This window comes from Nymphaea colorata, chromosome 7 (assembly GCF_008831285.2).
Source record: "Nymphaea colorata isolate Beijing-Zhang1983 chromosome 7, ASM883128v2, whole genome shotgun sequence".
Classification (NCBI taxonomy): Eukaryota; Viridiplantae; Streptophyta; class Magnoliopsida; order Nymphaeales; family Nymphaeaceae; genus Nymphaea; species Nymphaea colorata.
In genome coordinates this window covers 17,109,090-17,122,893 of record NC_045144.1, presented here as the reverse complement: position 1 = coordinate 17,122,893, position 13,804 = coordinate 17,109,090, and the positions used below count along the sequence as shown (strand labels likewise).

Genomic DNA, 13,804 nt, shown 5'->3' with positions numbered 1-13,804 from the left:
TTGCTCTGAGTCGGTTATATTTTTCTAGGTTACTGTTTGATGCAAACTAATCTGATACGTTTTGTTCTACAGGTAGCAGAGATAATCCTACAAGAAGGACATCCATTTGATTTTTCTATTGTTATGCAGTTGGTGACTGTCCTATCTGATATACCTCCAGATAATCTTAAAGGATTTATGGGATTTGTAAGTTGTGTCTTTCTAATGAACTCTTTCATCTTCCATCTTAAGCTGTTTGCAGTGGCTGTTGTTTAATGTCAGGTTGTGCTGATTCTCTATGTGAATCTTTGATGATTGTATGCTTTTAAGGATTTTACCAAAGATGATCTGCTATTGACAGGTATATCGATCAGTTGCTGATGTTGTTGGTTCATATTCCAAATGGATATCCTCTTTCCATAATGCGACTGGGCGTTTGCTGTAATAATCCTTCTTAGAGACCTTTTATTTCATTATCTTATCTTTACTGCTTCTTTCACCAGAAAATTTTCTGCTTCCTCCTAGATGGTCTTGACTCCCTTTTGTACTGATCTGCTATTTTCAGCTTGTTTGTAGCATCAGGAATAACAGAGCCCACATGTGCAAATTCTTGTTGTACAGCGTTGCGCAAAATTTGTGAAGATGCTTCCACTGTGGTCTGTGAACCCTCCAATCTGGAAATATTGATTTGGATAGGAGAGGTAAATTTTTTTCTGCATGATATGTTGAAAGTTAGTACATAATACACACACAACCACACTGACATGTATGCTTGTGTGTGCATCATTATCACAAACACTGTTCTTGAGTTTCTAATCGGATATTTCTAGCATTTATTTTTTTAATATATATTTCTTCTAATTTTTCAACAACATTGATAAAACATCAAAATAGTTTTAAAACATTATAAGAAACAAAGTAAAGGTTTAAAGTACATAAAAATGTTTCCTCTAATGGAGAAAATATCAAGATACTATTACTGTATTTTCTTGGTGACATTTTCAAAGTATGTCAATATGTTGGCTGTTTTTTGTTCTTCTCTATTTGATTAATATTAATATATATTTTTTAAAATATGTGATAATTTTTACAATTTTACATGTATGTGCATTTGTGTATCTGTATGTGATTTTGGGGGGGGGGGGGGGGGGGGAGGGAGGCTGTGTGGATGGATGGGTGGCATTTTTGGCAAAAAAAATATATTATCTCCTGACATGGACTGTTTCCTCTTTCCTCACTGATCCCCTTGAAGGCTTGAACATCAAACTTCTCTTCTGATTAAATTTTCAATTATCACGTATATTACCATAATACATCTTTAGTCCTCTATAGCTGCAGGCTTTCCACAGACGTGATATGCTAAGAAATGCCGGTGGTTTGTTCATGATGTTAACTTGTCATGCCTTAGAAAAGTAGGACTATGTTGTCCAATTTTTTCCGTCTTTGAGTCTAGAGAGAGCGCATGTGCATTGGCTAAAGGATCAAAGCATTTTACTTATTTCCTCTCTTTCAGGGATTGGAGAAGTGGTATTTACCTCTTGAAGAGGAGGAGGAAGTTGTTGGTGCCATAACCGTCATTCTTAATGCAGTTACAAATAAAGACCTGAAAAACAGCTGTCTAGGCAGATTGCTTCGGTCAAGTTTTGGAGCTATTGAAAAGCTTGTAAGTTTTCAGCTTTATATTTCAAATTTTGCTTTTTCTGTCTAATATAAAATATAAGTAGTCTCTATGGGTTAACAAGTAGTTTATACCTGGACATTCTGCCTCCTGATACTGAAGATAACCCCAGTACTTTGAATACCAAAAAATGGAGATGCTTTTAATGAATTTTTATTTTTATTTTGCTATAACCTACATGAGCATACAATGATAAGCTGAAGGCATCAAGTTGCTATTCCTCTTTTAATCTTTTTGGAAAATTTGCCTCGTTTTTTGTCTCAAAAATAAAATAAAACAAGTTATCACTTCTCAGTGTCATGGAATGATCTGAATGATCACTAAAATATCCATGTCATCAGTTTTTGTTTAATTTCTATGTTTTTACTCACTTTGTGTCTTTGATTAATATTTTTAATAATTTCCAAGGATTTTTTTTTCCTTAGATGTGTGGATATTAACTCTTTTTTTGTCGACAGCTCTTAATTATTTCTACATTATTAGCTCATGCTCTTATTTTTGCATGACTCTTGAAAAACCAGGAAGCTCATGACCCAGTTGGGAGTGGATAATCTGCAATTTAATGTGTCTTTCTCTTTTTTTCCTCTTTCCTTAATTATGATGCAAAAATTATTCTTATCATTGTTATGAAAAAAACTCTCATGTTTTCTATATTCTCAAATACCTTTTGTTTTATAATATTTTTCTCCATGTAAGATATGTTAATATTTTCCTTTATTAACCATTTTTTGTGTAGCCTTTCTTAAAGATCCTCACGGGAAATTGTGAATGGCCAGAGACTTTTCCTGTGCATTTATTACGTCATATTATATTGCATTTTATGTTTTATGCTAATATAACAAGCCCTTCCTGCATTAGTTATTTCGGCTTATTTAATGTTGTTGAGTTAAAAGGATCATGATCATGTATTAGGTCATCTGTACAAGCACATCATAGATGAGAAATTTAAATCATCAAACTTGTCTCTATTCTTGGAAGAGAATATAGTGGGCACTCATGAAATCACTGATGACATGGATATTATAAATTTATATTTTTTAATTTATAAACTGTGAATGAATCCTTGGCACATTTCTGATTTTTTTATCCCTTTCTTTTATCTAGATTGATGGGGAAAATAGTAGCTCCTTGACACAAGATCCTGCATCATATGCCCATGCATTGTACTCTACTGCCAGAGGTTTTTACAGGTGGATCTCTTGATGCCAGCTCAAATGAGCATAGTTGATGCACTGAAGGTTGGGTGGAAATACTACTGTGTGCCTGATTGGACCTCTTAGACCAGAAAGTTATTTACTTCATTAGTCTATATTTTCTACTCCATAACAGGGTTTTTAGAACATACGGAGTTTGATGTTGGAATTTTGCTGATACCTTTGTCTAACATCTAGACAATGAATCAGCTTTAAAGCTTTTTGAGAGGAGCCTGCTAGGCGAAATCATTGATGTATCCAGGTTGGCCAGATTTATTGAGGTAACCCAATGAATGGTCACTACAAGCAGTTAAAACTTGGCCAGGGGCCCAGGACTGACCAATTTTGCTGGTTTTGTATACACAATTGTCACAAATATCGTTCATAATGGCAAGATTTTTCTTAGGTTTTTAACAGCAAAGTTGTTTTTTTGGCAAAAATCTCGGAAAAAACTCAGAAAATTTTAAAAAATAAAAAATTAGGTATAAATGAAATAAATGAGAAACTAATAGAAAAACATAAATAAAAACTATACAAAAGTGTTAAAAGGAATGTCTTAATGATAATAAAAATGATGAAAATAATCTACTTTAAGTTTATATTTGAATCCATGATAATATCAATGCTGAAAAATAGAAAAAATGAAAATATCAGAAATTGAAAAAATAACGCGATAATTGCACAATAAATATTTTTCTGGTTTTTTTTCAAAATATCATGATTTTTTCCCTTTTTTCGTTTTTCTTATTTTTGACGTTAATATCACCATATTTTCAAAAATATCACGATATCTATGACATTGGTATACACTATACATGCACTTTTCTTGATTCAATTGTCATTATTTGATATTGTTATGTTGAGAATTCAAAAGACTTGGTCTCTTCATTTTTTCCTCTCATGCTAAGCCCCTTTGCCAGGAAGTTTTCTGTCAAACTGGTTAGTGTTCACAAATTTCTTTCAGATAAATGGGGTCCTTTTAGTATCTTTTTTGCTCTTTTGATTTACGTCCAAATCTTCACTATCTGATTTCGTCACAGGCCCACAAAGAACTGTGCATCTAGCTAGGTTGGTGAACTTAAAACATGAGTTCAAATAAAAATTTAATAACTGACCATCCACATCCCTTGCTGCAAAGCCAAAAAATGGTAGAAGCACTTTCTTGATGCACTGGTGCAGGCACTTGTAGGTATGTTGTGTATCTGAAAATATAGCTGCCATGCACATATTATTTAGAATGATATTATTTTGATTATTTGTATTAGAGAACCTGCCATGAGAATGACACTCACAAGAACAGGATATCAATAGGTGAATAATAAAGTGATGCAACTGTTTGCCTCTTATTGGATTACAGTCGGAGGATTGAATCAGAGGTCTAATTGCTAATATAGCATGAGAACCTTAAATATAAGAAAGGTCTACAATGAACCAGTATTCTTACAATTTTTTGATTTATTTGTTTACGCCATTATGTACTAACTTTTTTAACTAATATATCAGCAAATATTTTTTTTGTATAACAGTTTCCTGAAGCCTTACTGTAGCCGGTGCTAAATTTGGTAGTGTTGTGTATGTTCCTTTAGTTTATCTTACAATATTAGCCTTTGGCAACTTATGATTTCTTCTTGTTGCTCTCAGGTTGGGTTCTGTCTTTAGTAATCTTACAGCTCCTCAGTCACCTGATCCAGTTGAGGATGACCCTGTGCTCGCTTTGCTGGGTGTATTTTGGCCTTTGCTACATAGGCTTTTTAAGTCTGCATACATTGAGAATGCTAGTTTAGCCACAGCAGCTTGTCGATCTCTTTCTCAAGCAATTCAATCATCAGGTATCAGTAGCAAAAACAGGTACCAATTTGGATCTTTGATGCAAAATTAGCAAGAAAGTTATCACATGACACCTGCATATTGTTTGTTGAAACAGGACAGCAGTTTCTGATTCTCTTGCCACAAGTGTTAGATTGCTTGTCCACAAACTTCTTATCATTCCAGAGTCATGAATGTTATATCCGAACAGGTATGCAACTTAAGCACCCACACTTGATGCTTCAACTGTTCTGCATAGAAAACATGCAATCGCAACTGCTCTTTGGAAAATGTACTGCACCACCTTTGCTGAATAATGGTTGCCATTTTATTTGTTCGTTTTATTTTTTGTCAGACAATTTTTACTTGTTCTGTGTTTAAAAGGATATTTAAGAGCTAAGATCTGAGTGGTGCCATCGTCAAGTAAGAGCTGTCAGCTGTGTCACATAGGTTCAGGGTGGAGGTGCAGCAAAATTTTTGTGTGTGTGTGCATGTGTATAACTTGTCCACAAACAACAAAATCAACCATTTACAAGCTGCACCAGCACATGCATGAGTCATGTTGGTTTGGGTGCAGTGACTGTCTTGAAAAGTTCGTGTAAGATTTTGATATCTAATGCCAAACCACCAGATGAAGTTAGATGCAAGAGGAGAAGAAGAGGAATGGGCTGCACGTACAAGAGAGAGAAAGAGAGCAGCAACCCTAACGTCTGCCTCTTGATATCATTATATATTGATTTGGTATACAACAAAGTATACAAAACAATGTTAAAAAATACAAGTATGCCACCGGCCATTATGATTGAGCGTGTGGAGAAGATGGGTCGGGTCTGGTTGACCCGATCCAAATCATCTCCCTCAAGTTGTGCGTGTGGTTTGATCATGCACAACTTGTTCTTCAATTTCTAGAAATGATGTCGTGTGAGTCTTTTAGTAAAAAGGTCAACTACTTGTTGAGATGTGGCTATATAAATGGGAACAATTTCGTTTTCCTCAACCTTTTGACGAATGAAATGTTGATCAATCTTGATTGCACTTTGATTGTCACAATATAGAAATGATTGAGCAATGAGAAGGGAGAGTTCCCCAAGCAGATGACCTAACCATGAAGCTTCAGCCGTGCTTGCAGCCATTGCCCTGTATTCTGCCTCAATGCATGATCTGGCAACTGCACGTTGTTTCTTGCTACTCCAACAAATAAGATTGGAATGAAGAAATAGATAATAACCAAAAACTGATCGTCTATCGTCTGGATCACCTGCCCAATCTGCATCAGTATAGGTGGAAATGTTGTGACCGTGTAAAACAGATGACTGTCTTGTGTAGACAAGTCCATCCCCAAGAGTAGCCTTAAGATAACTCAAAATACTTTTGGTAGCATCCATATGCCCTTTTGTGGGTGTGTGCATAAACTGAGATACTTGATTCACTGCGTATATTATGTCTAGGCGTGTAAAAATGAGATATTGTAATATGTCAACTATACTCCAATTGAAACTAGGATTTGAGTATGCATCACTCCCATCGGAGGCATTCAATTTTGTGTTGAGAACACTAGGTGTATTTATGGGCTTGCAATTTGTTATACCTGATCTGTCCAAAATATCAAGAGTATATTTATGTTGCGTAAGAGTTAATGTCCCAAGAAATGCCGTAATTTGCCAAGGTCTTTCATCTTGAATTCTTGTTTCAATACCTCCTTTACATGGGATATATGAGATGAAAAATTTTCAGTAAGAACTATGTCATCCACATATATAAGCAGCCAAGTGGTAACTTCACCTGAATGATATATGAATAAGGAGTGATCTAAGTGAACTTCTGCGAAAACCAGCCTGTTGTATATGAAGGGAAAATCTATCGAACCATGAACGAGATGCTTGCTTAAGCCCATACAGCGATTTTTGTAACTTGCACACCCATTTGGCGGGACCATTTGTAGCATAACCTGGGGGTTGTTCCATGTATACCTCTTCTTTAAGAAAGTCATGAAGAAAAGCATTTTTAACATCCAATTGATACAAGGTCCATCCAAATGAGACTGCAAGAGATATGATAACCTGGATTGTTCTCATCTTGATGATTGGACTGAAAGTGTCATCATAATCTTCTCGTACTGCTGAGTGAAGCCTCTAGCTACAAGTCTAGCCTTATATCTATCAATGCTTCCATCGAGTTTATACTTGAGTTTGTAAACCCATTTTGAGCCCACTACATTCTTACCATCTGGACGAGGAACAATCTCCCAAGTTTGACATTCACTTAAGGCAATCATTTCTTCATTCATGGCCTCGACCCAATATTTGTTTTTGCATGCGTGCTCATAGCATTTTGGCTTCACCTTTTTGCTCAATTCTGTCATGAAAGCTGAAAATCCAAAGAGAAATTATCATAACTTACCTATCTATCAATGGGGTGCACACGTTCTGATCTACGTGGACAAATAGTGGCAGTTTCTGGGGCAGTTGCTGGAACTAATTGTCGAGTATACACTACTCCTGAAAAACAATTAGGTGAAGTCATGTTGTTGGACTGAGTAGATGAAGATGTGTCTTCCGTCTGGCTGTCTCAGACTCATCAATAATCCTCTCACCTTGTGTGTGGTGTGTGTCAGATCCTTGGCCTAATATTTCAGCATTCAGCCATGTATCATATGCATCATTTTTTGCATTGGGTGTTGCCTGTGTCTCCTTTAAATCCTTCAACTTGAGCTCATAAAAAACAACATGTCGTGAAATATGCACACGTCTAGTCTTTAGCCTTTGGATTGTAGCAGCGATAGCCTTTATAATTTTCTACATAACCCACAAATCTACATATGACAGCTCGATCTTGTAATTTATTTCTCAGAGAAACATGAACATGAACATAACAAATGCATCCAAAAACATGTAGCTCATCCTAATTTGGCTGTTTTTTATGTAAAACAAAGAAGGGAGATTTTCCCTCAAATAGAGATAGTGGCAGTCAATTAATGACATGAACAACAATATGAAAAGCTTCAGTCCATAAATTCATGGGCACATCTGTGTTATGCATCATACTTAGTGCACTTTCAACTATATATCTATGCTTTCTTTCAACAATGTCATTCTATTGTGGTGTGTGTAGACAGAAAATTTGTCTAGTGAACCCATGATTTAGTAAATACTCAGTGAATTTGTTTGAAGTGAATTCACCACCATCACATTGAAAATGCACGATATTACTGAAGTATTTGTTTTGGACCAAGGCATGGAATTGGGTGAACAAGCGAAAAACCTCTGATTTGTTTTTCATGAAGTGAATCCAAGTGTAACGAGAATAAGAATCAATAAAAACAACATAATATCTACTCCCAAAAGAAAAAGAAATAGGAGCAGGCCCCCAAACATCAGAATATATGGTATCAAATAACTTCGAAGCTCTCTTGTTTACTGACTGAAAAGGAAGAGCATGACTCTTACATATATGACAACTTGAGCACATGCTAGACTCATTTACTGGACTTTTGTAGTAGTCCATCTACAACAAGACTTTGAATGAAAGACCGACTACAATGGGCTAGACGACCATGCCAAATGGATGGCTATTAATACTCTGTTATATTGACTTCACTATGACTGGAATAGGATCAATTTGAAAGTTGAAACACAAGACTTGGACAGCTTTGGAGCTTCTTCGATGACGTACTTGTCTCCTTTGCGAACACCTTCAGCGAATGTCTTCTTGGTTCAAGCATCCTTGACATAAATAGAAGAATGAGTAAACTCAACACATGAATGAGTATCATCGATAAGCTTTGACACAGAAATGATATTTTTCTTGACATTTGGAACAACAAGGGCATTCTTTAAAGGTATGGATGAATGAGCTATGGACATATGTGCATTTCCAATGTGTAATATTTTGTGATGGGAACCATCTCCTGTAACAACTGAGCCTTTAGTAAATAAGGGAGAGCAACCAGAAAGCTTACTTGCATCATCGGCCACATGGTCTGCAGCACAAAAATCGACATACCATTGTCCTTCCTCATTTTGCCTGAGATTGATTTTAGACAAAGTTGTCATTAAAATCTGCTACACATCAGGAGAAATGTTCGACGTTGCAATCGAGTTCAATACAGTCGACCCTGCTGCCTTATTGTCACGCTTGACCTGTTTTACCTTGTTTTGGGGATTATGCCAACATTCTGACTTCACATGTCCTTTCTTATTGCAATAGTAACAAGTAGGTATCCTTCGTGGTACATTTGTCTGTGCATTTGTGTTAAGTATAGGAAGAATACCTTCTTTGACAACTACCATGCAAAGCATGGGCTCCAGTGACCAATACATTGTGACTGCCAGAATGCACTAACTCTTGTCGTTGTACACGACTCGCTTCATGTTGAATCAATTTCGCTTTCAGATCTTTAAAAGAGGGAAGAACATGCAATACTTCTAAAGCAGTGCAGAAAACATCAAATTCGGACCCCAATCCACTCAAAGCATGTTGTACCATGTCCTTATCGCTGACTGGGTGCCCTATGATAGCAAGTTGATCGCTAACATTTTTTATTTCATTTATGTATTCCAAGACTGAACGTGTGTCGTGCTTGATATCCTGAAATTGCCTCTTGAGTTGTAGAAATCTCGCTTCTGATACTAGAGAATACGTGATAGCGAGTACATCCACAACTCAAGTGCTGAAAGATCATCATCAATGCCCGCCAGAACTTCTTCTGATAGTGTGGAGGTAATATCGGCAACGAGAGATTGATCATGTGCCATCCACGTCTCATATTCAGGATTGACTTCTGCAACAGTTTCTTGAACTTGCCCTGCAGCATTCTTCACCTCTTGCATGATCCATTCAGGTGGCGCAGGTGTGGTGTCATCAAGATGTCCATAGAGACTGTGACTTTTGATGAACGGGACTATTTGACGTTTCCATGTCAAATAGTTGGTATGATTTAGCTTTTGTGAGACGAGTTGGGAGAGGAAATTGGACGACAAGATGCTAGAAATCCAGTGGGGATCCATACTTGTAGCAATTAGAATGTTGGAGAATAGGGCAGCAGGTTGGGGATGAAATTTGGGGATTCGGGCACACAATAGAGTTTAGGGCAGAAATTTGGGGATTAGGGCAGACACCAGGGATTAGGGCAGACGGCAGAAATTAAGGTTAGAGCAGAAATTTGGGGATTAAGGGAGGAAACAAAGATTAGGGTAGAAATTATAGATTCTTACCAAACGTTCTCAATGGCAAAACCTGCTCTGATACCATGTAAGATTTTTGTTGAACAAGAAAAGTTTTATGTTTTAGGAGGTTCCTTGTAATATTAAAGAGTTATAAGATCTCTTTAATATTTTCCTTATTTCCCATTGAGTTATTTTGTAAATCCCTTTTCTAACCTAATCTCTTTTATAAGAGAGATAAGGGTTATCGTAATAATAGTTCTTTCGGTTCAATCTCACGGCAGCTTCTCTCTCTCACTCTCTTCTTCTCCGCTGCAACATGGTATCAGAGCTACGGACGTGACTGGAGACGTGGAGCATACAGCCGGCGTGCGGACAGCGGACGTCCATGCATCTGGTGACGTGAAGCACACAGCCGGCGCGCGGACGTGACGCACACCGTCGGCGATCCTCCGTCTCCTTTCAGGCTTGATCTCTTCCACTTCCTCCGTTTCTTTCTCCTTCACCTCTCGCCTATTCTAGTTGTTGTTTTCCAGCAACGGAACAGTGTGGAGGAGTCTATTCACGCTAGGAGAGATGCGTGAATAGACTCCAGCCGTGGATTTTCAGAAGTGTATATAGTATCGCAGCTGTGTGGGAGTCTGCGCTGATTAATCGCCTATTATATGATCAACGCAGCCAAGTGGAGGACTGTTATCTATGACGTCTATGGCAAGTTTATGTTGATGGTCTTATTTGCTGTCGTTATTCATGATCTGTGAAGGATAAACTGTGGTACAACAGCATTAGATGCATAAATAGATAAGTCGTTGGTTAGCACAAACAATACAAACAGTGGGGATTCGTTTTCAGTTGTGGGCTTGCTGATAGCAGCGTTTTTCTGTCTTCAGATTGCAGTCTTCTTTGTTGTGGTATTGCTGTCAACAGTTGGACAGCAGGTTGATTGTTTCTGCGCACCTAACGTTGCCGTGTGGGACGTCTGTTCTTGTTGATCAGTTTCTTTTTCAATAGAAATATATATATATATATATATATTCTCTTGCTATTGGTGGTTGATCTCTTGTGGACAGATTTATGATGGCTGAAAGTAATAAATCTGATTTTTCTCATGAAGTTAAAAGTGGAGGAAATCCATTTTCGTATGGTTCTACTCTAAAGTTAGATGTGATTGGACATCAAAAGGAGCATGTTATAGAAGAAAACGAACCTGTTGAAAAGAGTGGAAAATATAGTTCATGGAAGGGAGATAATAATATTGTCATGTCATGGATCATGAATAGTGTGCAACCCCAAATTACATCAACTATTGCATACTACACCTCGGCTAAGCAAATGTGGGATTTCTTGAAACAGACTTACTCGAATGACAGGAATATTAGCAAAATATTGCAGGTAGAGGAGGAACTACTTAATCTGCAACAGGGTGACCAAAGTCTTGCTCAGTACTTCGCTTCCCTTAAGTCCATCTCTGAGCGACTTAAAGCAATGTCCAACATGTTATAAGACCCATGGTGAACAGTCTATGGTTGCGAAATTCCTACAGGGTCTCTCCTCTGAATATGCAGTAGCAAAGGCTCAGATGCTGACTGGAGCAGAAATCCCTGATCTAGCTGAAGCCTACAACAAGCTTAGTCGTCTCGCTGTGACCCTCTCTTCACCTGCCAGTGATATCCATGCCTCTGCCTTAGCAGCTTCAGGAGGACGTGGACGCGGTTTATTCAGGGGAAGAGGCATGGGCCGTGGGTCAGGAGGAGGTCGGGGGAGATTTCAGTGCACTTATTGTGGGAAAATAGGTCATTTGGAAGACAGATGTTGGGATAAACATGGTCGTCCTACTGCAGCGCCATCCTTAGGCAGAAATGTTACATCAAAGCTGGGGAAGAACTCTTTACAGTCTTCTATTGGAGCGGCCCAAGCAGCGTCATCAGTAGTAGATGGGTCTTTATCTTCTTCTCAGCCTGAGACAATGACTGTGAGTATCAATAAGTCAGAGTATGAGGACTTTTTAGCACACTGATCTACTCAGCCATCGGCCTCCACAGTTATGACTGACAGCGCTATGTCTGTTGACACTATCTCACATGATACAGGTACTACTTGGATTATTGATTCAGGGGCATCGAGGCACTTTTGTAGTAAGCCTTCTATGTTTACTGTGCTACACTCACTACCTCAGATACGTCATGTGAGACTTGCAGATGGTAGATTGTCATCCATTATGGGATATGGAGATATCAAGATCTCTCAATCTATGACTATTCCCAATGTGTTATATGCTCCTAAGTTTCCCACAAATTTGTTATCTGTCGGACAATTGGTTAATGATTTACATTGTCGTGTTACGTTTGACTCTGGTTTATGTTCATTTCAGGACTTGCCAACTGGGAAGACGATTGGTGGAGGCTATGAGAAAGGGGGCATCTACTTCCTGTCGGATCCCGTGGGTATTGCAGCATCATCGATCACATCGTTGTCCTCCTCGTTCCAGTGGCATCTCAGACTTGGTCATCCATCTGTCTCCAAGCTCCGTCATCTCCTTCCACATCTCTCCTTACCAGAGTCATTCCAGTGTGAAGCTTGTCAACTTGGCAAACACACTCGTAGTAGTTATTCATCGAGTCTTAGTACGTCCAGTTGTGGACTATTTGATCTTCTTCATGTTGATGTGTGGGGTCCTAGCAGAGTTTCTAGTAGGTCAAGATTTCGTTATTTTCTTATCATCGTAGATGATTATTCTCGAGTCACCTAGGTTTTCCTTTTGAAGGAAAGGTCTGAAGTCGTATGTACTCTCAAAAACCTTATTATTGAAATAAAGACCCAGTTTGGTATTCTGGTTAAAAACATTCGCACTGATAATGCTCTTGAGTTTAAGGCATCTACCTTAATGAAGTTCTACTCAGATAATGGCATTTCTCCTCAGTTTACATGTCCTCATACTTCCCAGCAAAATGGAATAGTTGAGCGAAAACATCGTCAACTTTTAAATGTGGCTCGTTCCCTTATGCTTCATACTAATCTCCCTGCATATTTTTGGGGAGATGCTATTCTTACTGCTTGCTACTTGACCAATCGTTTACCCTCATCCTCCATTGATAACCAGATCCCCATTAAACTGTGCACCCACAAAGATCCTTGTTTTCAGTGGCTCCCAAAGTATTTGGTTGCACATGCTTTGTTCACATTTTTGGACCCACACGTGACAAATTGGGAGTCCAAGCCATTAAATGCATTTTCATTGGCTACTCCAGAAACCATAAAGGCTACAAATGCTTTGATCTCTTGACTCAAAAAGAGTATATCAGTGCGGATGTCACATGCTTTGAGTCTCAACCTTATTATAGCCTCACTCCTATATCTGCTGAGATGCCACGGTCTCCAGACCCACTACCTATTCCTCCTATTCCTTTGGAGTCGTTCCCTGTTGAATCTCTTTCGTCTGTTGTGTCCAAGTTTCGTGATCCACCGCTGGTCTACACACGTCGACAGGACCCTTCTCATAATCCTTTGCCAACCGTTTCTCAGGAGGTAAGTACATCTGAAGTGCATAGCCCTACTCATTCTGATCCTTGTCAAGACTTACCTATTGCTCTTCGCAAAGGCAGACGACAATGTACTTTACATCCTATATCTCATTTTGTGTCTACTGATGGGGTTGGTAAAAATATGCAACAATTCATTCATGCTTTGGCTGTTCATACAGTTCCTACGTGTCACCAGCAGGCCTTATTAGACACCCAATGGAGACGGGCTATGCAAGATGAGATGGATGCCTTAGTGCAGAGGGGCACTTGGGAACTTGTTGGTCCTCCTCCTCGATGTGATATTGTTGGCTCAAAGTGGGTATTCATAGTTAAGTATAATTCTGATGGTTCTTTGGAACGATACAAAGCTCGATTGGTTGCTAAGGGCTACACGCAGACCTACGGTGTGGATTTCTTTGAGACCTTCTCTCCAGTTGCTCGGTTGGGAACCATTCGTCTTATTAT

The 13,804-nt window shown here is 38.4% G+C and overlaps 1 protein-coding gene across 1 annotated transcript in view; it reads left to right on the top strand.

Annotated features, from left to right (window-relative positions):
- Window positions 1–13,804, top strand: part of LOC116257294 (transportin MOS14) — a 51,218-nt gene that overhangs the window by 32,029 nt on the left and 5,385 nt on the right. The window contains exons 13-19 of the mRNA XM_031633907.2: window positions 73–186; window positions 341–420; window positions 545–680; window positions 1,493–1,642; window positions 2,762–2,847; window positions 4,492–4,679; window positions 4,775–4,867. Coding sequence (XP_031489767.1) covers window positions 73–186; window positions 341–420; window positions 545–680; window positions 1,493–1,642; window positions 2,762–2,847; window positions 4,492–4,679; window positions 4,775–4,867 — 847 coding nt within the window. The remainder of the gene's footprint in view (window positions 1–72; window positions 187–340; window positions 421–544; window positions 681–1,492; window positions 1,643–2,761; window positions 2,848–4,491; window positions 4,680–4,774; window positions 4,868–13,804) is intronic.